The following is a 23815-nucleotide window of genomic DNA, read 5'->3' as shown; positions in this document are numbered from 1 at the left end:
TGCGCGCCGGTGTGAGTGCGAGTGAGTGCGGCGCCGCTCAGCTCGCTCCGCGCCGCGCCGCCCTCGCCGCCCGCACTCTCGCACTGCTCGGCGGCTGCCGGTGACGCGGTCTGGGCCCGCCCCCTGCCTGCCGGCCCCTGGCACTCACTCGCGCCGGCCGCCGCCGAGCAGGCAGCAGCCGCGTCAGGGCCGTCCGGGGGCGCCGCCGGCGATGCCCGCAGCCCCCGCCGCGCCCTGCCGGGCCTGCTGAGCCGCCCCCGGGCCGGGGCCGCGCCGGGTCTGGCCGGGCCGCGCCCGGGCGGGGCCGCGCTGCCTGCATGACCCTCCGGCGGCGCGGGGAGAAGGCGACCATCAGCATCCAGGAGCATATGGCCATCGACGTGTGCCCCGGCCCCATCCGGCCCATCAAGCAGATCTCCGACTACTTCCCCCGCTTCCCGCGGGGCCTGCCGCCGGACGCCGGGCCCCGCGCCGCTGCACCCCCGGACGCCCCCGCGCGCCCGGCCGCGGCCAGCGCGGGCCGCCGCAGCCCCTCCGACGGCGCCCGCGACGACGAAGAGGATGTCGACCAGCTGTTTGGAGCCTACGGCGCCAGCCCCGGCCCCGGCCCCGGCCGCAGCACGGCGCGACCGCCCGCCAAGCTGCCCGAGGACGAGCCGGACGCCGACGGCTACGAGTCCGACGACTGCAGTAAGTTTCCCACCCGCCGGTTTCTCGCCCCCTCCCCTGCGCGGCTGCTCGCGCTCCCGACCTCGCCCGCCCTCGGTTCCCCTGCGACCTCGGTTCCCCCGGCACACCCCCCGCTGTGTTGCTGCCCCCGGCCGCGCTGTGCGCTCTCCGCGCGCCCGGCACACACAGCCCCGACACCGCCCCCGAGCAGATCGGAGAGGTGGGAAGTTTGGGGGCCCCCCCGGGGGTGTCCCATTTCCGGGGCCCAGCTCCCCGGAGCCCGCGCCGCGCCCCCTCTCGGCCCGCCCGCCGGGAGCCCCGGCGCGGGCGGCGGCTTTTGTTCCCAGGCAGGGCGGAACTGCGCCCCTGGGAGACACCAGTTGCTGCCGGCCGCGCGGTCGCTCCCCGTTCCGGAGCCCGCGGCGGACCGGCCCCTCGGCCGAGGGTCGGGCTGGGCGAGAGGCAGAGGGCGCCCGGGGCCCGGGCCGGGCGGCCTCCCTGGTGGGGCCGGCGGCCGCAGAGCGCGGCGGCTTGGCTGGCGTGGGGGCCGAGGACCAGGGGACCGCGGGGCCGCTTGTCCTTTGGAGAAACCTTGGTGGTTCCTCCTCCCGCGTCCGTTGGTCCCGCCGCTGCGCTCGACCGGGCCGCCGACCTTCGCCCACCTGTTACACCCGCTTCCTCGGCCGGGAAGGGCCCCCCACCCCAGCCCGCGCCTCCTCCTCCGGGGCTGAGCCCCGAGCCCCAGGGAGTAGGCAAGCGCCAGGGCTCCCGGGGCCTCCGGGGCTGAGGCCCGGCCGGCTGGCGCTCCTGGCGCCTTTCTGGGCTCTGAGGGTGCCCGCGCCGGGACTGGAGGGGAAACCGAGAACGAAGAGGTCGCCGGGCGGTGCGGGATGGGTTTACGCGGGATGGGGGTGGGGGTGGGGGTGGGGGCAGCGCTGCTCGCCAGGCCCCCAGCCCAGCTGTAGCCCCAGCCGCGTCACTCTCAGAGCTGGAAAACCCGAGTCAGACGCCGGCTCTGCCTGGGAGGTGGACCTTTCTCGGGGCAGGGGTCGCTCGCCGACTTCCCCCAGGCTCGCCGGGTCCCATCCCCCGCGCAGCGCAGCGAGGCTGGCTGCGTCTGGCTTGAATGCCCACACGGGCCTCAGGCTGGGGGTCTGGAGTTTCCCCCAGAATAAAATGTGCCTTTGGAAGCTGACAGTGGGGGTGACCACTGCGGGAAGAGGTGGGGCCCGACCTCTCATCACCCTACCTAGGGAGGCCCAGGAGGAGCAAGTGGGAGGAGGCTTGTCAGACCGTGGGTCACTCGGAGCCGGGCCTGTGCTGGGAAGCTGCCTGCTCTGCATTTTCTCGGGCCTGGACCACAGCCCTCTGGCCAGAGCCTGGCGTAATGAGGCCCTGCCCTCTGGGCATGGGGATGGGGAGCAGTCCTCTCCCTCCACTTTCCTGCCGGCCTGGGGAAACTGGGTCGGGAGAGTTTATTGCCCTCCAGGCTGTGTCCTGAATCTTCATCCCCCCAGCTCCTGGCACCTTGGGCAAGGCACTTGCTGTGCCTTTGGGCAGGCCCTAACTGAGACCCAGGTCACCCCTTTGCATGCCCTGAATCTTCAGCCAGCTCCAGAAGAAGGGGTGAGGAACTTGTTCCCATTTCCAGCATCTTTCCTGCTATGCCAAGGGAGCAAGCGAGCAGGGCAGGGCTTCTGCCTGAGCTTCAGGCCCTCCTGGTGCCACTCAGGGCCCTCTTATGACATACGGCTAAGAGGTGAGAAATCTGGTTGCTTCTTTTGGCTCTCCCTGAACCCACAGGCAAGGAGGGGACCCAAAAGTGCCCCATCTTCAGGCCATCAACTCAGCAGTCCTTCACAGAACACTCTCCTAGCAGCAGAGAGGGAACAGGGCTGGGGCCCTGGACCCAGAGAGCTCATTGTCCTGCCAGGGGACAGACGCACGTGAGGTCAGCGGTACAAGGTCTGACACAGCCTTGCCAGCCTGAACCATGGGCTGGCCACACCCATGTCACCAGGGCACTCTGCTGAAAAGAGCCAAGGTGGACGGTGTGTGGCTGAGCCAGGGCCAGCTTGGCCCCCTCATTCCCTTCAAGGGGCAGCCACCCTGGGCTTAGACCCCCTCAGTGGCCGAACAAACATCCCACCATGGGAGCGCAGAAATCTTGGCTCCTGCCCATGGGGGGGACCAGGTTCCGGGTGGAACCGCTTTCTACCGAATACTCCAGGCTTTACCCCCGTCTCAGCTCTGACAACCAGATCCCTACAATAAGCCTAAATGATTCAAGCCAGATGGTTCATTACAGCTTTAGCCAGGGTTATGCTATTTGCTGCCCTAATTATTGGATTATGTCTGTTCTAACAAAAAGAAATTAGGACGGTTGCTCTGTTGTCCAAGGCTGAGAGTGAAGTGCTGTTTATTTATTCGGCCTTTTTTTCCTTCTCTTTAAAGCTCATCCTTTATTAAGTCACCTCAAGGCATAAGCACAAAATTGACAGGTTCCAAATTGATCTAATAGAGGATCACTGATGGGGAGAAGATGCAGAAATGTTACAGAAATGTTACAGTTAGAAGTGTCCCCCCTCTGCCCTTCCCCTCCCAGTGGTCCACAGTGCAGCCTGGCTAAGCTGGACTCCGCTGCTTGCTGCCCTCCTGATGGGTCCTATGTCCCACCCTCCACATGTGCTGCTCCCCTGCCTGAGATGCCCTCCCACCCAATCTCCACCTGTGGAAACAGTCCATTCTTCAAAGCTGTAATGACTAGGATATTTGGGGGTTGTAGGTAACAGAAAAAAATTCAGAGTGCCTTAAACAGTGAGGAGTATCGAGGTCATGTGGCACTGGGGTAGATTCATGCAGCCGCTCATCAGCAGCATCAGTGGTGATGGTTCTATCTTTCCACTTGGCCATGCCCTTTTCCTCTTAGGCTGACCTCCCTCATGGTTCAAGGTGGCTGCTGCAGGTCCAGACATCACATGTAACAATAAGATCCTAAATTTGATAAGGATCAGTTTCCTCTCGCATGTCTCAGTTTAAAAGTGAGGAAGCCTCTCCCAGAAGTCCCCAGGAGATCTGTCCTTCTGTCTCGTTGTCCAGAATTACATCTCTTGCCCATGCTTACACCTGCCCCTGCATGATTCACCCTGGGCTAGGTCAGGACTGATCCCCACAGAGGCCTGGAGCAAGGATGGAGGGGAGGAATCGCTGTTAGGCCTGCCCAGAAGTCCCTCAGCTTGAATAATTTCCCTGTACCCACTGGCTGTGATTCCCTTTCCTTGGAGCCAAGTCATATTCTACCCGGACCGTATTTCCATGCACTTAACCTTATAAGACCAACTAGGTGTCGGGCGCTGTGCTGAGTGTGGAGGTTCCAGAATGCCTGAGACACGATCTCTGCCATCAGGGAGTTCATGGAAACCGTGACACACAAGTAGCCCAGCAGTGAGGACAGGGAGTCAGGAACCCAAATGGGAAGCACCGGCTTGCACAGAGTTCCCCCACAGAGAGGGTGCTCTGAGGCTGGGAGGAGGGAGGACGCAGCCTGGCTTAGTGGAAGGAGGAAGAGTCGAGTGGCTGGAGCAAGGGAAAAAGGCCTCTGATGATGAGGCCGAAGCGGTCATATCACAGAGGGCCTTGAATGCCACACCAAGGAGGTTGAACTGAGTCCAGGTGGCAGTGGAAAATTTTTGAACAATGTAAAGCAGGGGAATGAATAGGTTTATAAAAGTCCTAACCCTCTGCCTCTGAGCTCCCGAGAAGCAGGGCTATATGATGTGTGGCTCATTCCTCTTTGTACCCCCTGCAGTGCCTGGTCAGTGCCTCAGTTTCCCCAACTATGAAATGCTTTCAACGCAGCCTTGATCATTTTCTGTGGTTCTTGCCATGTTTTTTTTGTTGTTGTTGTTTTTGTTGTTTTTAAACTATTTCAGAGGCTGACATTTTTCTTAAAAAACCAAAACAAAACAAAACCAGGGCTGGTTTCCTACTCCCAAGGGTGTACGGGTGAGGAAAGTCCAGGTGCAAACCAAGGTCAAAATGATGCTGTCAGTCTCCATCAGCAGAGCAGAGGGATGTGCTGCCTTAGAGGAACTGACAGGGGCTGGAGCTTGATTTTCTCTGAATTAGCCCCATTAAAGCTCTATAATTATGAACAAGCTGGTGACAACTCTCAAAGGCCCATTAGTGACCAAGCCTCATTATTTATCCAAGGATGTTAACTTTAGCCAGGAGGTATGATTTGAGTGGCCGGAGGACAGGACCCTGTGGCTCACACAGACAAGCACCTTCACCTGCCCTCAGGGCCTGCCTCGCCTGCACAAGCCCAGGGGGTTTTTCAACTCAGAGGCTCCTCCAGGGCGGTGGCTGAGCCCTTCCCACTCCCCACACCCCAAGAGCAATTCTGTTTTTCTCTCTTTTGTTTCTCTGTTGCACCCTCTCAAGAGTTCAGCTAAACAAAGCAGCAGACAAAAAATTTTTGGAAGCCACTAAGCTTTAAGGCAGGAGCTATCAGGATGGAAGTGAAGAGGCTTGGATTCTGCATCCAGCTCTGCTGTGCCACCCTGACCAAATCACCTCCCCTCTCTGAGCCTCATTTCTCCAAATAGGAAATAAAGACTTTTATTTATGAGCGATGAGAGAGCTTTTATTTATGAGCGATGAGAGAGCTCCACCACCGGCAAGTCTCTAAAAATGGTGACTGAGCTTCTATTTATAAACTATTATTTCTTATAAAACTTGCATTGGAGTTCAAAGAAATTCATCAATCCCATCCTGGGGCAGCACTGGGCTTGCTGTTCCTTCCTGGGAAGTGAATACCGGTGTTGGTTTCACTGAGCAGCATCGGGCCTTCCTTAAACACGGATGTCTGTAGAGCCAGTGGAAGGGACCCCTCTCTGTGCCTGGAGCTGAATTTCCCAGTGGGGACTCTGTCTGCTGGCTTGTCCTTCTCTGGAATTGGGAACCGGGCAGAGATCGTGGACTGTGTTTTAATAGATGAGCATCACACCACATCTCTGCTCCCATGAGCAGCTGGAGAATGAGTTGGTTTGGATGGACTGGCCGTGTAGATTGAACATCTGCTCTTTGCTGGTGTCAGAGGTGTGGCTGAGGCATGGTCCCTGCCCTCAGGAGGGTAATGTCTGTGGGGCACAAGCCACAGGTTAGGTCTGAAGGGAACAGCAGACTGATTTACTGTCATGCAAAGCCAAGAGCTTTAGAGACTATTATTACAAAAGCCTGGGCCTGGAGAAGCTTGGGCCCATGGCTGTTAGTTGTTACAGACGTGGTGATAGATCACTCCCTTACAGCACCTCACCTGCTTACCTGCACAGAGGGGAGCTAGGATACAGGCAGCAGAAGGCCAGATACACCTGGACTAAAGCACGCATGCTCCACTCAGGGAAAAGGACTTTAGGCTCCACTCAAGGCCTGTTGAGTTTTTTTTTTTTTTTTTGGCTGAGTTGGGTCTTTGTTGCTGCACACAGGCTTTCTCTAGTTGCGGCGAGCGGGGGCTACTCTTCGTTGTGGTGCGCGTGTTTCTCATTTCGGTGGCCTCTCGTTGCAGAGCACGGGCTCTAGGCATGTGGGCTTCAGTGGCTGTGGTGTGCGGGCTCAGTAGTTGTGGCTCACGGGCTCTAGAGCGCAGGCTCAGTAGTTGTGGTGCACGGGCTTAGTTGCTCCGCGGCATGTGGGATCTTCCCGGACCAGGGCTCAAACCCCTGTCCCCTGCATGGGCAGGCGGATTCTTAACCACTGCACCACCAGGGAAGTCCCATGGCCTATTGACTTTTAGTTTAGACACAGTTTTAACAAGTATTCTCACCTGGTTTCATAGAAGAAACAAGTAACTAGTGAATAGGAGCGAGAGCTGTTTGTGCTACCAGGGGCAGGTACTCTAACAGGAGTTTCAAGCTGATGGCAAAGGAGGAGGCGGAAAAAATGAAGAAAACCTCAAAAAAGAGTGGCCACCTGGGATCCCTCGGTGGAGGAATCATCTCACATGCCCTTCTGTGTCTGGGCTGGGACTCTGACACACAGAACAGTAACCGTAGTCATAGCAATGACTCAGGTTATTCCGAAAAGTGTAAGTGACCATTTGTGTATTCTGCTCACAAAGGCTGGGAGGGGAGTGATCCAATTCAGAATGAGTTCATTCCAGAAAGTGTCTCAGAGGGGCAAGTACAGTTATCTAGATAAATCACCTAAATGGATCTGCTCCTTCTATAATTATCTACTGAGTTCTTTCTGTACCCCAGGCATGGTGTTAAAGCACAATGCCATGAGGTGGATGCTGTTGTGTCTCCATTTTGCAGATGAGGAAACTGAGGCACACTGAGATTAGATACACTGTCTAAGGTCACACAGCAAGCAAGTGCAGAGCCAGGATTTGAACCCAGGGTCAGACGTCAGAGGGCAGGTCTCGCACCCTACGGGTGCCCCCGCCAGACAACGACAGAGACACTGAGCTGTGTGCCTGACCCTGTATTAGGAGCTGGGGTGCAAGACAAGTAGTGGCTGGACTCGGCCAGCAGGCTGTGGTTTGCTCTAGACCCACACTGGGCACCCCTGGCCTCCCCCCGAGCATCACTCCAACCACTCCGCCCCCCACCCTCTGGGTTGGCCTGTGGTTGGAATGCCCCTTCCCCCAGCCCCAATGTGCACTGGCCAAGCCCTACTCGTCTTGCATGGCTCAGGTGAAGCGTCACTTCCTCCAGGAAGCCTTTCCTGATGGCCCCAGTTCACATCCAGGCCAGGCATCCCCCGTGAACCCTCCATCAGCCCTGGCCCACTAAACTTTGTTGTGACCAATCCTTTTCATCTGTTCCTCCCATTAAGCTGCGCTTTCCTCGGGGCAGGAACCCTGTCTTATTGATATCTTCGTTCCTGGAGTCTGGCATATTGTAAACACTTGGTAAAGAATGAATGAATGAATGAGATGCCAGTTGACCAGCCCAGCAGCCTGCAAGGAGGGTCTGGGCTTCTAAAGACATCCTATGAATGTGTACCTCGCGGGGAAGAGACTTGCCCCTGAGGTCTGCTCCCACCCACAATCCCGGCCTGAAGGCCGGGAACCATATGAGAAAAGCCACAGCTGCTGTGTGTGATCACGCCCGAGGGTGGCAGCTGCATCCAATCACTGCTGCACCCTCTGCCCAGCCCCTGGGAATCACTCGCTGCCTTTCAGAGGCTGGGAGTAGCAGCACGCGGGCCCAGCTCGCTCCTCACAGCCTGCCCAGGGCTCCCGAGGGACCGGGGAGACCAGGGAGCCGCAGCCCCAAGTGCTGCTGGGGGGCGGTGAGTGGGCCAGCCAGTTGGCCGGGCTGGGGCCTGCAGTGCGGCAGAGACTGACCCCTCTGCCTTCTCGCACACTCCTGGGACAGTTAAGAGGCAGGGGGAGCTGAGGTGTGGAGCCCTGGCCGGTGGTTGCACCAGGAGGACAGGAACCCCTTTAGCTGAGCGCGCAGCACATGTGGCCCCACCCTGGACCAGCCACGGGCCGCGAGGCACGGCGCAGGGGTCAGGGGCCCACTGCCCGCCTTTGACTCTCAGTTCACCGCTCGCGGTGTCTGGAGGTGACGGGCCTAACCCCCCCGCCCCCGAGCCTCCTTCCCAGGGTTGGGGGGGTCAGTATGCAGCAGGCGCTCTGCTGGTGGCAGTCAGCACAGCACGGTCACTGTGGCACCTCGTCCGGCCGCGCAGGGGTGGGTGACGCTTCTCCACCGTGTGGGCCCGGCGTGACCTGAGCCCTCCCTGTCTTTAGCCGCCCTGGGCACGCTGGACTTCAGCCTGCTCTACGACCAGGAGAACAACGCTCTCCACTGCACCATCAGCAAGGCCAAGGTAGGCCCCACCTGTGCGCTAAGGGCGAGGAGGGAGTTCTCGCTTCAGTCATCTCAGCTGCTCCTGAGATGTAGCTGCCTCCCCTACAGCGAGGCTTTCGGGGGGAAAGAGTAGAACAGAGAAGCCAGAGAGAATGGCGGGGGGTGGGGGGGGCAGCTTTCAGGAGACAGAGGCCCCAGAGCTGGGGAGCTGTCGAAGGACAGAAGGGCAGGCGGGGAGGTGACAGGCCTGTCCTGCAGGCCAAGAGGAAGGGTTGGACTTGGGTGCCTCCGGACTCCCCGAGGAGGCTCTGGACGCTGACGCCATGCCAGGCGGGGGATTAGTCTCTGGTCGCACCGGCCTGAGCTTGCTCTCTGGGTGGAGGCGTGGGCGTCTGTAAACCGCACGCTGGTCCTGCCCCGGGCTGGCACCGTCAGCTCTGTTCTCAGCCACGCTGTTCCCTTCGTCCCCACACCGCGACGCTCCCCCTGGGAGGAAGGTGCCCAAGTTGATGCTCTCCCGCAAGGTAAGGGCAGCCGTGCGGCCTGGTAGACCTCCCGGTAGAGGTGTGGAAGGGCCTGGGCCCGGCTCAGAGCGAGGAGCTTCCGGCATCGCTGCCCGCGCCCAGCCCCGCACCACCAGCCCCCCAACCTGCGAGCTTCTCTGCCCCTCCCCCACCCTGCCCGTGGCTCTGCTCACCCAGAGGGGCAGGCTGCCTCGTTCTGCCCCGGCTGTGCCCCACCCGGCCTGGGCCGCCGTGGCTGGACTGCCGTGGCAGCGGTGAGCAGTGTCCCTGTGGGCCAGCACCATCCCCGCCCCTGCCCTCTCCTCTGGGAGCTGCCCGGGCTGTGACACAGGGCATGCCCTGCCATCCTCCCTGCCCTCCTCGAAGGGGTTCCAGACCTGCCCTAGGTACAGAGCTGGGAATCTGATAACCCCTGGCTGTGCTGAGGTGGAGGGCAGGGTGCATGGCCCCGGCAGACCCCTTCCCCTCTCCCTCCACCCAGCTTTGTAGAGGTTGTCCAGGCCTGGGGACTGGGAATGGGCCCTGGCTGCCAGGCTGCTCTGGCCAGAGCCGTCCCTTCTCCCCACCCAGACTCCAGGCCCCGCCTGTGCTGTGTGCCCTGCCTTCCCTACCCAGGCTCTAGAGGGGCTATGTGGGTGTACTGGGGTGTGTGTGTATGTGTGTGCACACGCGTGTGTCCACTTGGGTTTGTATCACTCAAGGCATTGGAGATGGGGGATGGGAGGACCCTGAGCCATGGTCGCTCCCACATTCTCCAGTTCATCCTCTGCTTAGATCCAGTTCTGCAGGGGAGGGGTGGTGCAGGCATGGGAGGAGCTGGGGCTGGGCTGGGCTGGGGTGTGAGGAGGAGCCCCAGGAGGTAGGAAGGCTGAGGCCGACAGGCAGAGCCCCTCGGGGGCCTCTGGGAGGATGCCAGATGCCCCAGCGCTGGACCCTAGATTGGCCACCCTCCCTCCAGGTGAGCAGAGCTGCCTCAGTTTGCTCATCTGTAAAATAGGGTTAATCATCCCCACCTATGTGGTGGTTGTGAGCATTAAATGAGTGAGTGCTCAGTACCTAATGCTGTCCTGCAGGACAGGGCCTGGCGGCAGACACCCCTCCCCCACCCCCCGCACCACACACACACACGCACGCACATACGGGCACTCATATCCACAGCAGAACTGGAAAGTTCCACCTTCGTGCAAAAGGGTGAGAGGCGGGCTGAGAGGCCTGTGTTGGGAAGGTCTGCCTCTCTGCCAGGGTGCACGCAGGGCCGCCCGGCCAAGCCTCGTCCTGGAGCCGGCCCCATGGAGCAGGGCAGAGCTGGAGCCCAGGCAGCTCTCGGCACAGCTCAGATGCCTCCACCCTCAGCCGCTTCTCCGGCATCTTCCAAGGGGCCCGGCATGTAGGGGAAGGGGAGCAAACGCCCCACCAGCAGGCCCCGCGTCAGCATTGCCTCCTCAGCTCCCCCAACAACCCTGAGATGTGGGAACTATTAACCCATTTTACAGATGATAAAGCTGAGGCTCAGGAGGCAGATGAAGTCATCCACTTACCCAGCTGATAAGTGCAGGAGCTGAGACCTGAACCCCGGCCAGCCTGGCTCTAAAACCCGTGGGCCCCTTCCCAGTAGCGGAGCAGTGCTCGTTGGAAGTTGGAAGGCCCCACCTCAGATCTCAGCCCCTACCTGGGAGCTCCTCCGAACCAAGGTGGGGAGGGGGGTGAAGAGCCTCAGCTCCCCTGGGAGGTGGGGGAGGTGGGCTGGTCATGAGCAGCCAACTTGCAGCTCATCTTTGAATGAGGTTGTGGGGTTGCCAGCTCTACCCCACACATGCCCCAGCTGCCTTCCTCCATCCCCGTGTGCCATCCCGGAAGCAGAATAGACGATTATCACAAACAGGAGCAAGCATGAGGTCACCTAGGCCCCTGTCTGTTTATGGTTCCGTGAGTTCCTTGGCTGTGCACACTTGACTGGTGGTTGAGAGTGAGGGGTGCCATCTCGTGGAGGGACCCTCCATGGCTGGCCAGCTTGTGTGGCCTCTGAGGACACAACGTTTTCCCATGGCCGCAGAGGGAAGCGTGTGGATGAGCGGACAGAGGGTCACAAGGACATAGGGTCGGTGAGGGAAGTTGCAGTGCATGGGGAGCAGGGAGAAGGGGGATTGGGAAGAAGGAAAGGCCTGACCACAGCAGGAGAACGAGGGCCTCATTCAGAGAAAGTGAGTCACCTGGCCTCCAAGATAAGGAAAACAGAAAGAGGCTGATCTGACAAAGGCACCCCGTGTCGCCTGCCCAGGGCCAGACGTTTGGGGGGGCTGGGGGGGGAGATCGCACCAGCACGGAGGCTTCCTCGTCACCCCCCATTCTGGGGGTGTGGGGCAGGATTGCTTCTGTGAAGAGGGTCATGAATGGACCCAGCCAGGAGGCCCGGGGGCGGGGATGCCTGCTGACCCAGGTGCCTGGAGGCCTTGGCTGCTCTGTGTCCCCAAGCCCCCAGTGACACCCTTTGCCGTTCTCCTCTGCTCAGGGCCTGAAGCCGATGGACCACAATGGGCTGGCAGACCCCTATGTCAAGCTGCACCTGCTGCCAGGAGCCAGTAAGGTGAGGGGCCTGCCCATCGTGACTGGGGCCCAGGCTGGGCTTGGGGCACCCAGGGAGGCCCACAGCTCCCACACCCACTCAGAGCCCAGGCAAGTTGAGGGGTTCACTCCACCTCCACCCAGAGCACCCAGTCACCCCCACACCCTCTAGGCCTCCCAGGGACCTTGAGTCAGCACCACCTGCCTACTGAGTTGGGGAAACTCCCAGGGAGAATTTCTAGGCCAGCGTTTTATAAGAAACACTCTCAGCTGGACGTTAATACTATGCGCAAACAAAGGGTTCTGTGGCCAGATAACACTGGGAAACATTGTTGAACAGGTTTCTTTACTGCAGAACTTACCAGAGCCTTTAATGTGTTGATGGGCTGCTCTGTGATGCCCCACAAGGGATATGGAGTAGTCAGCAACTGCCCAAATTATTTGACTACAGAACCCTTGTTCCTGTACCAGATGACCTGACAAGCAGACCAGCCCAACAGGTGCATCTACGAAAGGAGAGGGAAAAAAATTTTTTTTAATTCTCTATGAAAAGCAACAAGGTGGCCTTCAGCACTGGAAGATAAGAACTTGATGAGACTTCTTTCATACGTATTACAGTTCAGTGTAGTTTTATTTGTAATCTCATGGAAGGGAAGGTCACATCTTTTCAGAATTGGGTCCTTCCCTAGCCCACAGATATCTCAAGGGGTGAGTAGGGCAGACCCCATGCCAGGGGGGACTCAGCTGGAGCCCAGCAGCTTTGTTTCCAAGTAGAGACCAGGGCGGAGGCAGAGGGACAGGGGACACAGGACACAGGAGGATGAGCAGCAGAGCCCAGGGGCTGGTGGTCTTGTCCTGGCCGCCTTCTGAGAAGCCAAAGTTGGGGAGTTCCTTCCTGGCCCTCGAGTGACTGACAGAGAGGAAGAATCAGCAGTGGGGGCACCCCCCTGGGCAGAGGGCCTCCCCCAACACTGCTCAGGACAATTGCAGACCAACTGGGGGGTCCCACCCCCAGGTGGCCACCCCGGGCTGAGGAGCCACAGGCTGCTGGGGCCTGAGTTAACTCTGGGGCCCGGGCTCCCCCTGGTCCGGGGGCGCCACCCCAGAAGGGAAGGCAGGGCTTCGGGAGAAAGGGAAGTGGCCCTCCCACTACACCTGGAGGAGCAAGCTCCCCACTCCAGGCCTCTCTGTCCTCGTGCTGCAGGGGGGCCCCCCAGGGCTGTGAAGGCCACGCAACCAGGGGAAGGGGCCCAACTCGGGGGCTCAGTGACCGTGCGTCTCTAGACTCCTGGGACCTCGAGTTGGCAGTACCTGGCTGCTGAATCCTAGGGACCCCCCCATAGGATAGATTCCCTCGTAGGGCAGAGTTTCATAGAGTGCCTTATAGAGAAGGTCCTAAAAACCAGGCTGAGAGAGATGTGGTGTTACGCCCTGGAGCCTGACCCTCAGAAAGGGTCAGTAACCCACTGGGCTCCACAGAGCTTATGTAAGTGGTGGAGCTGGGATTTGAACCCAGGGCTGTCTGACCTCAAAGCCTGGGCCGGTTTGTGGCGGACATCAAAGGGAATAGGCTACGGAAGTCAGGGTCTGAAGGCGGCAAGGCAGGTAAGGAGTCTAAGAACCAAGATCTCTGGAAGCACTGAGGAAGGAGGGGAGGCAGCCCCCAGGTGTCCTCCAGGAGAGGTGCCTTCCCGGCAGGGGCCAGCCTGAGCGACGGCGAGGAGGCTGAGGGAGAGAATCTAGGTCCAAGCCAGGCTTCCCAGCCGCCCAGACCACACCTCCTGCAGACACCCTCCCCCCGCCACACACCTGGGCACGCACCTGGGAGGCAGGATGCTCCTGTTGTAGTTTCCTAGGGCTGCGCTAACAAATGACCACCAACTGGGTGGGTTACGACACCACAAATCTCATACCTTCCAGTTCTGCAGGGTGCGAGTCCGACATAGGTCCCACTGCGCTACAATCACGTGTCAGCAGGGCTGCGTTCCATTCTGGAGGCTCGAGGGGAGAAGCTATTTCCCATTCCTTTCAAGCTTCTAGAGGCACCCCCTTTGCTTGGCTCATGGCCCCTTCCTCCATCTTCAAAGCCAGTGTCGCCTCTCTGACTTTCTCCCCTTGTCACGCTCCTTCGGACTGTTCTCTCGCCTCCCTCTTCTACTTTTAAGGGCCCTGTGATGACGTGGGACGTGGCCCACCCACATCATCCAGATAAACCCCCTGTATTGGAAGTGCAGCGTCTTAACCACTGGATCGCCAGGGAAGTCCCCAATCGGCCTGTTTTAAAGTCAGCTGATTAACAACAGCGTTAATCCCCCTTTGCCAAGGGAGAGCGCTTATGCACGGGATCTGGGGGATTGGGATGTGTTTGGCGCCATTACATTGCCCATCACCCTCTTTGACACTCAGAGGATCATTTTTGCTCTCTCCAGGCAAATAAGCTCAGAACGAAAACTCTCCGAAACACTCTGAACCCCACATGGAACGAGACCCTCACTTACTACGGGATCACAGACGAAGACATGATCCGAAAGACCCTGCGGTGGGTGAGACCCCGGGCCGCCGGCTCCCCCACCCCACCCAGCCTTGTCCACAGGGCAGGCCCTCCCCACACCCCCCGGCCCACCGCCTGCAAATCCGCACTGACTTTGGAAGCAAATTGAGAGGCCCCTTGCCCTCCAGGATCTCGGTGTGTGATGAGGACAAATTCCGCCACAACGAGTTCATCGGGGAGACGCGGGTGCCCCTCAAGAAGCTGAAGCCCAACCACACCAAGACGTTCAGCATCTGCCTGGAGAAGCAGCTGCCGGTGAGTGGGCCACGACCTCCAGTCGTGGGCTCTGCAGCCGTCCAAGGCCCACCCTGCTGTGAGTGCAGGGCCAGGAGCATTTATTGAGCACCTACTATGTGCCTGGCACAATTGCAGGTGCTGGGGAGACAGATAAATCTCCCTGCCCTCATGAAGTTTGGGCGGGAGACAGACCAAAATTGAAATAAACCACCCAAACAGATAGTCTGTTCAGCAGGGATAAGGGCCGAGCAAGAAAGCATGAGAGGAGTCAGTGGGTTAGACGGGTGCTCTGGGAGGGCTCACCTGGCGAGCAGGGAATATTCCAGGCAGAGGGAACAGCAGGTGCAAAGCCCTGTATGGAAAAGCGCCCAGCCTGTGGGAGGCACAGGCAAGAGGTCAAATGAGAGGGGCAGAGAGCGAGAGGAGGGGGTCCTGGGAGCTGAGAGCAGAGGTTGGGGGTTGGGGAGGCTGGGAGGACTCTGGACTCATCCCTGAGTGAGATGGGCCACAGGAGGGTGCTAGGCAGGGGCCAAGGCATCTGAGGGCATTTTAACAGGCTCCTCAGAATGGGAGGGAGTGGAGGGCCAGGGCGGGGAGACCAGCAGGGTGGAGGGAGGAGCAGGACTCAGGCCTAGGCGGGGCAGCAGTGGAGGCAGGAGAAGGGCTGAAGATCAGCATCCTCAGGCCTGGGGCCCGAGCACCTGGGAGGATGAAGGGTCATGAACTGGGATGCGGAGGACCATGGGAGGAGCAGCTGGGGATGCTCGGAGCGCACCTGGAACATGTGAGGCATGAGGTGCCTGTGAGATACCCAGAGGAGACAGAAAATCATTCTTTCCTAGAAATTGCAATTGTTTGAAAACGTCAAAACCAATTTTGCCCCCTGGTCGTCTGCAGCAGCTGAGCCCTCCCAGAGTCTCTGAGCAATTTTCCCCTCCCCCTTCTCCTCCCCGTTCCTTCCCCTCCCCAGGCCTGCCTTCACCCAGTTCAGAAGGGCCGGGAGGGGTTGGCCAAGAGGTCCAAGGCCCGGGACCCTAAGAAACATATGCCTTCAGGGACTGCATGGTGTTCAGGGCACAGTCCCCTCCCCAGGACGATTCCCTACCAGAGGTCTGGGCAATGGGAAAGCTCAAGAGGACAGAGTCCAGCGGCTGTCCCCCGAGTGCCTGTACCCCTCCCCCACAGGGCCCTGAGACACATGCTTAGCGCAGCCTGGCCTGGAACAAGTGACCTGAGGTCAGACCTCCCTCCCAGAAACCCAGCTCTGTCTTTTTGCATAAGTTGAGCAAATTGTATTCCATTGTCACACTCTCTCCCACTCATAGATATTTGTGTGATGGAGATAACCTTTTTAATTTTATTATTAGTCACTAACCATAGGTGACCCAGTTTCTCCAAATGATATATGTCACTTATAAAAGGCAACACCAACTCCTGCTGGAGTTGTGTTTCTGAGTTTTGATCCCTGACATAAACAAACACCTGTGTGGTGTGAGTGTGAATTGTGTGTGAGCAGTATGAGCGTGGAATGCATGTGTGAGCACCTGTTTCATGCATGGGGGGGTGCATGGAATGCATGTGTGAGCACCTGTTTCATGCATGGGGGGGTGCGTGGAATGCATGTGTGAGCACCTGTTTCATGCATGGGGGGGTGCGTGAAAGCATCCATGCTTGTGCACCAGGTGTGATCAGGGACTTGCTTAGCCTTGCTTGAATTTGCTAGGATCTCATTGGTCCAGTTCAGGGACCCACAATGACAAGGGTGCAGTTCAGGATAATCAATCGGCAGTAAAGATTCATTTTGATGATACCTTTTAGATTTTACATAGCCTTGTAAACCTTATTCGTTCTCCGTAAATACTGAACGATGCCCAGTTCAATGGTCTTCATGTGAAACAATCCAAAGTATATCCTACCCTAAAAAAAACAGCTGAAAATATCCCGGCTCATCTATACTGTTTAATTTTCACACATCACAACTGCCACAAGAGCCATGGTTTAGTGAGGCTGTCATACACAAAGCCCTAGGCCCGAGCGGCAGGTAGTTAAATCTCACCCGCCTCCTCTGAGCCACGGGTACAAGCGGCCTGAGCACTGTGTTGAGAAGATACTGAGGCTGCATTTGAGCTCGGGGTGAATGCAGTCATCAGCTAGCCATGTCTGCTCTGGGTGTGGGAGTTGGGGAAGGTAGTCCTTCCTTCACCTAACAGGAGCCCCATCTCCAGAGAGGTGCAAGCATGGCCCCTGCCCGTGAGGGGCCACGTGAGGTGCCGTTTTAGTGCCAGGCAGCGAACAGTCAAGAGCAGAGGGACCAAGTGCAAGAGGAGCCTGGCAGAGAAACCTAGGAGGGGCCTTTGGGGGTCACAGGGCTCAGGCTGGGTGGACAGAGGGTAAAGGAAAGGGGTTCCAGGTGAGTAGCAGCTGGAACGTGGAAACAGGTGGTCTCAGGAGGGTGAGGAATGGTCTCAGTGGGCTGGCTGGCGTGGGGAGGCCACACAGTGAGGCCTAGAGTTGAGGTCTGATGCCAGAGGCAGGCGCTAGCCTGGGCAGGCCTAGGCCACACCCCACCTGGCTCCTAGCTCCCCCTGGGGTTGGGAACGTGCCTAAGAAGCTCCAAGAAGCACCTTCCAGGGGGCCAGGGCCAGGGTGACCCCTCACCACCCACCGGGCTCCATTTGGCCTGGGCCCGTGGCTGCAGGAGAGGTGGGAGCAGGCAAGGACAGCTGAGTGACCGCCCACCTGCCCCACAGGTGGACAAGACAGAAGACAAGTCCCTGGAGGAGCGGGGCCGCATCCTCATCTCCCTCAAGTACAGTTCGCAGAAGCAGGGCCTGCTGGTTGGCATCGTGCGCTGCGCACACCTGGCTGCCATGGACGCCAACGGCTACTCGGACCCCTACGTGAAAATGTGAGTGTGCAGCCCAGGCCAGCCGCCTCCTTCCCCACTTTCTCACCTCCAGGGACTGGGAGGTCCATGCATCGAGATCAGTAGTCCGTGTGGCAAGTAGTTGTGTGAAGCACAGGGGGTGCTGTGCCCACGAGGTCATACTCCTGTATGCTCCTTGGGCAACTCTGTGGGTTGAGTCTGGCCAAACCCATTTCTCAGATGAGGAAACTGACGTCCATAGAAGTTGAGTGGCAGCCCAGTCACACAGATAGATAGAGAGCAGTTATCTCCTGATGTTTGGTTCAGGTCTCTCTGTGGTCATGGGGCCCAGGAAGGGCTGTGAGCAGGTTGGAGGAGGGGACAGGAGGCCGGGAGATCCAGTGAAGGGACTCCATCAGGACTTAGGGCTGGGTACATGTGGGCAGTGCTCTACGGTACCACAGACACAGATAGGGAGGGGTCCACCCAGCCCTGCCAGGTGGGGCTTCTGGTAGCACTGGGGAGAGACTTAACTCAGGGGCCCCAGAGCCGTGAACCTGGGTCAGGACAGGCTGTGATCCTAGCTCAGGCAGGAGCTGGTGGCCGTTTGGAGAGGGATAAAGCCTGTGTTTTGGTGACCACCATCTGTGCTTTGGTGCGCTCCACAAACAAAAGATGGACGTAGTGAGGTTGTCTTGAAGGGTAGGACTTGAGGAGGAATTTGGCTCAGCAGAAAGGAGGTGTTTCTGCTCAGGGAAAGGGACAGAGGATTTAAGATAGTTAAGAAGCAGGGATGGTTCTGGCCTCAGGGGACAGTAAGGAGGCCCAGGCGACAGAGGCCATCACAAGGACTACTGGTTTTCTGCTTAAAAAACGTTGGGCCCCAACTTCAACCATTAGCAAGACAGTGATTTCCAGTGGATCAGAGACCACTGGGAACGGAAATGCTGTAATAGCTCAGAAGACAATTAGACTCTTAAAAACAGTGGAGGGAAAGTAAGTGATACTCAGTAACCTAGGAAGATGCGTGCGCCCTGTAGCCGCATCATTTCCCTTCCAGGTCTGTGTCCTAGAGACCCAGGCCCTGGCGTAAAGCTGCTTTTGCAGCATTGCTTGTGATAGCAGTAAGATGGAAATAGCCTAGTGTTCATCAGCAGACTTATAAAATGTGGCATCTGCGTACAGTGGAGTACTATGCAATTGAAGTGAATAAATGAGGACCAGGTGAATGAACGTGGACACAGCTATGCTGAGCCCAAAGCAAACTGTAGTGGGGGGCACCAGTGTGATACTGTAGTGATTGTCTCTGGGGAGGGAGGACGGTGCCTCCACCTGTAACTGTGATGCTAGAGGTTTTTTTTTTAATTTTTATTTTATTTACTTTTGGCTGCGTTGGGTCTTCGTCGCTGCACGCTGAGCTTTCTCTAGTTGCGGCGAGCGGGGGATACTCTGTTGCAGTGCGCGGGCTTCTCATTGCGGTGGCTTCTCGTCGCGGAGCACGGGTTCTAGGCACACAGGCTCAGTAGTTGTGGCGCACAGGCTTAGTTGCTCCGCGGCATGTGGGAATCTTCCTAGACTAGGGCTCGAAGCCATATCCCCTGCATTGGCAGGCGGATTCTTAACCACTGTGCCACCAGGGAAGGCTAGTGTGAAATTTCTAAATCAGGCTCAGTTCCCACCTGCCAAGTTGATAGGAATTCCAGGGTCTCATGCTGGGTTATCCAGAAAATAGGGTCTCACCTGGTACAAAAGAGGGTCCAGCCACCTCCCACAGCCAGGGAGAGGTAGCCCTGGCAGGGCCTGTCCACTGTGCCTGGGGCTCCCCCTGCCACAGGTGTGGTAGTTGCTGGGCCCACCCTCCAGCCATGGGCCGGGTCAACGTGGCCTTACAGACAGGCAGCTCTGTGGGTGGCCCCCTGTATCAGAGGGAGGCCCCCAGCAGCCTAGAAACCCCTACATCTGATTGAAATTCCCTGGGTCAGTTGCAGGGGCTGCTGCTCAGGCCTCCTCAGGGCTCCCTATCTCTGAAAGGCCCCTTCATGGACCGTGGGCCTTCTCTTTGCTAAAAGTAGGGGAAATAAAGGCACAGGTGAGATTCTGAGCGGAGCATCTGGGGCCCTGAGAAGAGAGCTACATGGAAGTGCCAGGTGGAGGATGCTGAGGGGCAAAGCTAGATGGGCCAAGGCCTTTTGTCGGCACCCTTATTTTTATAAACTTCACCCCAGATGATAGCTACCTCAGTTTCCCTAGGCTGGAAGCCGACCCCAAGTCCAGTTCTTCAGGGTCTGATGATGGTTAACAATCAATCATCATTAACACGTACCGAGTAATTGCCGGGTGCCAGGGCTGTGCTAGGCCTCTTTGAAGCCCCCCAGCAGCCCTGTGCGGTACTTGTTAACATCTCCATCTCACACCCAGGGGCACTGAGAAAGCTCAAAGCAACTTGCTGTGCTGCCCTGGGCAACCCCTTCCTTCTCCAGCCCTCTGCTGTCTGTCTTCTAGGGGCCTCAGGTGAGCAGCAGTCGCTGTGCAGAAGGGACCAGCGGTGGCACTGGTAGGGAGGCTCCATGAGCCCTGGTGGCCAAGGCAGGAGGGGGTGCTGACAGCGAGGGTGAGCAGCCATGGGCGGGCCCCTGGAGCGTGGCCAGGGTGCACTTCTCGCCCACACAGGCCACACTCCCTCGGGAAGCTCCCCTGCAGTGGTGAGGTGAGGTGAGGCGAGAAGGGACTCCAGGCAGGGAGACAGCATAGACAAAGGCCTGGGGGCAGGACAGGCGATGACCCCTAGCTGGGGCCTTGTGAGGCTCACTAGATGGACACTGGCCGTGCAGCGCTGAGGGAGCCTGGGACAGCTTCCCTTCAGGGCCTTCCGGAGGCAGGGCTGGGAGACACTCCCACTGTGCAGGACCGCCCCCATCCCTCCTCCTCGCCCCCAAAGAAGTAAAACAGGCAAAGACGAGTCAAGAAGTGCATGGAAGCTTGTAAGGAATGCAGAAATTCACCATCTCTGGGTGAGGGTTTAAGGGAACCCCCCAACCTGTTTAAAAAGTCATCTTTACTGAGGTATAATTTACATCCAGTAGGTTTCTCCCCTTTTGAAGTGTGACTGACTGACGTATACAATCTTGTCACCACCACCACAGTTAAGACCCAGATACCATCACCCCAGAAAGGTCCCCTGGCCCCAGTCAACCATTGATTTGTTTTCTGTCGTGACAGTTTTGCCTTTTCCAGACTTTCTCATAAAGGCAACTCCTACATAACCTAATGCTCTGGGGAGCCAGCCGCGTGGTGCCTGAGCCTGGAGTTCGGTCTGTAGGTCTGCATTGCCAAGTAGTCGTCCGTCAGGTCACTTCCTGTTGAAGTGCATGGGGGCTGTCCCCAATTTCTGACGGCTGTATAAAGCTGCTAAAGAACAGGTTTTTGTGCAGACCTGTGTATTCATTTCTCTCCACCCCCAACTTCTGTTAATACATATTTTCTAGTGTTTCTATAATGAACCAGTATTTCTTATGTAATAACAATCACAACTTTTTAAAAAAGTGCACAGAAAAGCAATAATGAGGTACCACTTTCTTTGTTCACTGATCCCACCCAGTGCCAGGCATCAAGTTGGGTACCAGGAAGCTGGTGGTGGGTGAGACAGATGTGGTCCTGTCAGCAGAAGCAGGGCAATTGTCACTAGTGTCCATGCAGGGACAGGGTAAGAAGCTTTGCAAAGGAGAGGGCCTGGCTTCTGAGCACCATCCCTGTGCTGAGCAGCTGTGTGACCTTGGGTGAGTCCCTCCACCTTTCTGAGCCCCAGATGCAGACTGCTGTTCTGCATCAAAAAGTCTAAGGAGCTGATGCCCGTGGAGGGAGCTGGCCCGCAAGCAGGGCTTCCCTCTTTCCCTGCAGGAAGCACTGCTGTCACTGCCCAAAAGACCTTTTTTCCTTCCTCAAAGCTCCAGTGAGGTAGCGGCAATGGTTGTACAACTCAGGGACTATGCTAAAAACCGCTGCGTTATACACTTGAGAAAGATGAATTTTATAGCGTGTGAATTCTATCTCCATAATCTGCTATTACAAAAAGAAGAGCTCTAGCAAGGGACCAACTTTGCTAAAAATGTTTTTCTGGTGGGAAATGTGAGCTGTGAAAATCAGACTTCCAGAAATAAAGAAAATCCTCTTTCCTAGGGGACGGAGGGGCTCTGTGACGTCAGGAATGGGCTGTGAACAGAGGTCCAGGTGATGAAGGACCCACTTGCTTCTCCCACTGCACTGACTGCTCACCTTTGTCACAGAGTAGTGCTGGGGACATCCGATGGTCAGGATGAACGGGAGGCCTGGGAATCTCTCTCTTCCAAGCCCTGCTGGCTCCACGTGTACTCAGAGTGTCTTCTCACCCCTGCCTATTGATTGGTTGTAATTCCAGATACCTGAAGCCAGATGTGGACAAGAAATCCAAACATAAGACAGCGGTAAAGAAGAAAACCCTAAACCCAGAGTTCAACGAGGTACGAGAGGATGGTGGAGCCATGAGCCACTCAATCTCCCTCAGGACAGGGGACCCCGGAAGGACTGGGTTTTTCAAGGGTCACTGTGGGAGCTGGAGGGTGGGGAGGGACTGACAGGAGAGGCCCCAGCCGTGGGATAGGAGGACTGGTGGGAGAAGTGAGGCCAGCCTGAACCAGGCCAAGGTGGTGCAGATAGAAGTGAGGAGCGGCCTGGAAAACTCTTCGGAGGATTGAATTGATGGGACTGTAGCCATGTTGGATGTGGAGGGGGTGGTGTGAGGATGTGAGCGGCCCCAGGAAGGTGGGCGCAGATAGATACCCAGGTCCTCAGCCCAGGCGGTGGGTGCAGCCGGAGAGGAGCTCCGAGGAACGAGATGAGGGAGAGGAGCCAGAGGAGCCTCTGACAGAGCCTGAGTGACTCGGGTGCAGGCAGAGAAGGCCGAGGAGGTGCTGCCAGGGAGCGAGGGGGACACCAGATGTTGAAGGATCCTGGAAGCTGGTAGGAGAGAGGGTTCCACAAAGAAGGGCGTGGTCAGCAGAATCAGACCCAAGAGAGGTCAAGCACGCCAAGGCTGCCAAGTGTGCGTTGACTTACAATAAGGAGACTCTTGAGGATCCTGAGAAAAGCAGCTTCAGTGACAAAGGGGCAGGTGGGTCAGAGGGAAGGGGACCCTGAGGATCTCAGCTGAGCTCTAAGAGGGAAGTGGGTGAGATGGGTGAGAATCCATTATCATCCACTGCTGTGCACTGGCCACCCTCCTGGCCACCGGCCGACTTACAGGCTGTGTGTCATTGGTCCTGACACTCCCCTTCTGGCCACCAGGAATTCTGTTATGAGATTAAGCACGGGGACCTGGCCAAGAAGACCCTGGAGATCACCGTTTGGGATTATGACATTGGAAAATCCAACGATTTCATCGGTGAGAGGACACGATGGGAATGCTCTTTAGCAACGTGCCCATCCTGGGTTCAGCAAAGGGCAGGGGCCCTGAATCAGGCCACAGTCCCGCCTTCCTGGCCTGTGGGGAAAGTTGGGGCCATAGACATGATCCAGCCTGACCCCATGTGACAGAGAAAGAGGCCCAGAGAGGGAAAGAGGCCTGGCCGAGTCACACAGCAGTCTGTGGTGGAGCAGGGGTAAGAGGTGATGATGGTCAGCCCCTCAGGCTGGACTCTGAGCCCTTGTGGCCCCAAATTTCTGGTGGGCTTGGTGGCTGTGCACAGTGGAGCTGCCCTGGCACCAACACATGCCACTGTGCTGCCCCCCAGGTACTGCTCTGGTCCTGGGTAAAGGAAGAGCAGGATCCCTGGGCCCTGATTGGGAGAGTGGGGGGGCGGGGCTCCAAGAGTGTGGCAGACCATCGTCCACCCTCAGAGCGGGTGGGCAGGGAAGAGAGTCTGGCCTTGGAGCACAAAGTCTGGGAGGGGTGCCAGGGAGTACTGGTTCCAGAGAGACCCTGAGAGTCAGAGGTCACCGTGTCCCGGCTGCCTCTCGGCTCCCCTCTGCAGGCGGCGTGGTTCTGGGCATCAATGCCAAGGGCGAGCGCCTGAAGCACTGGTTTGATTGCCTGAAGAACAAGGACAAGCGGATCGAGCGCTGGCACACACTCACCAATGAGCTCCCGGGGGCCGTGCTCAGCGACTGACCCACCCCCACCTGCCCGCTGCACCTACCCCTGCCCGGCCCAGCACAGGCCTGGCCCTGGGCTTCCTCAGCTGTCACTAAGGCCCTCGCCCCCATGTTTGGGGAGATCCAGGATGCCTGCTTGGACACAGAGCCACTGCAGCCCCCACTTAGAGGCCATGGAAGGCTCAGCCCCACCGAGGGACAGCGGGGGCAGAGAGCTGGACCTGCTTTCGGCCCCCTGGAGCCTGAGAGGGCCACAGGTGGAAGAAGAGGACCCTGGCCTCAGCACCCACCCGGAGGAAGTAGATGGGGCAGTCCAGAAGACAAGGATCCTACTAGAGGTCAGCAGTGAGTTGCAGGGGACCCCAGGCTGAGAGAGCAGGGGTGCCATCAGGGAGAGGGGCAGTAAGAGAAGGAGACTTTGGGCAGTGGCAAGACAGGACTCTGAAGAAAGTTCATT

General features: G+C 58.0%; 1 protein-coding gene across 1 annotated transcript; it reads left to right on the top strand.

Moving 5' to 3' along the window:
* The first annotated feature begins 317 nt into the window (after positions 1-317).
* Positions 318-23526, top strand: DOC2B (double C2 domain beta). The gene is made up of 9 exons (XM_061176821.1): positions 318-690; positions 8432-8511; positions 11526-11600; positions 14008-14117; positions 14258-14384; positions 17117-17274; positions 21647-21728; positions 22552-22648; positions 23238-23526. Exons 1-9 carry the CDS (start codon positions 318-320, stop codon positions 23372-23374), a joined length of 1239 nt encoding a protein of 412 aa, XP_061032804.1. The 3' UTR covers positions 23375-23526.
* The last annotated feature ends 289 nt before the right edge of the window (positions 23527-23815 follow it).

Source organism: Eubalaena glacialis, chromosome 19 (genome assembly GCF_028564815.1).
Source record: "Eubalaena glacialis isolate mEubGla1 chromosome 19, mEubGla1.1.hap2.+ XY, whole genome shotgun sequence".
Lineage (NCBI taxonomy): Eukaryota > Metazoa > Chordata > Mammalia > Artiodactyla > Balaenidae > Eubalaena > Eubalaena glacialis.
The sequence above is the reverse complement of the archived record's forward strand: the minus strand, read 5'-3'. Positions and strand labels throughout refer to the sequence as shown.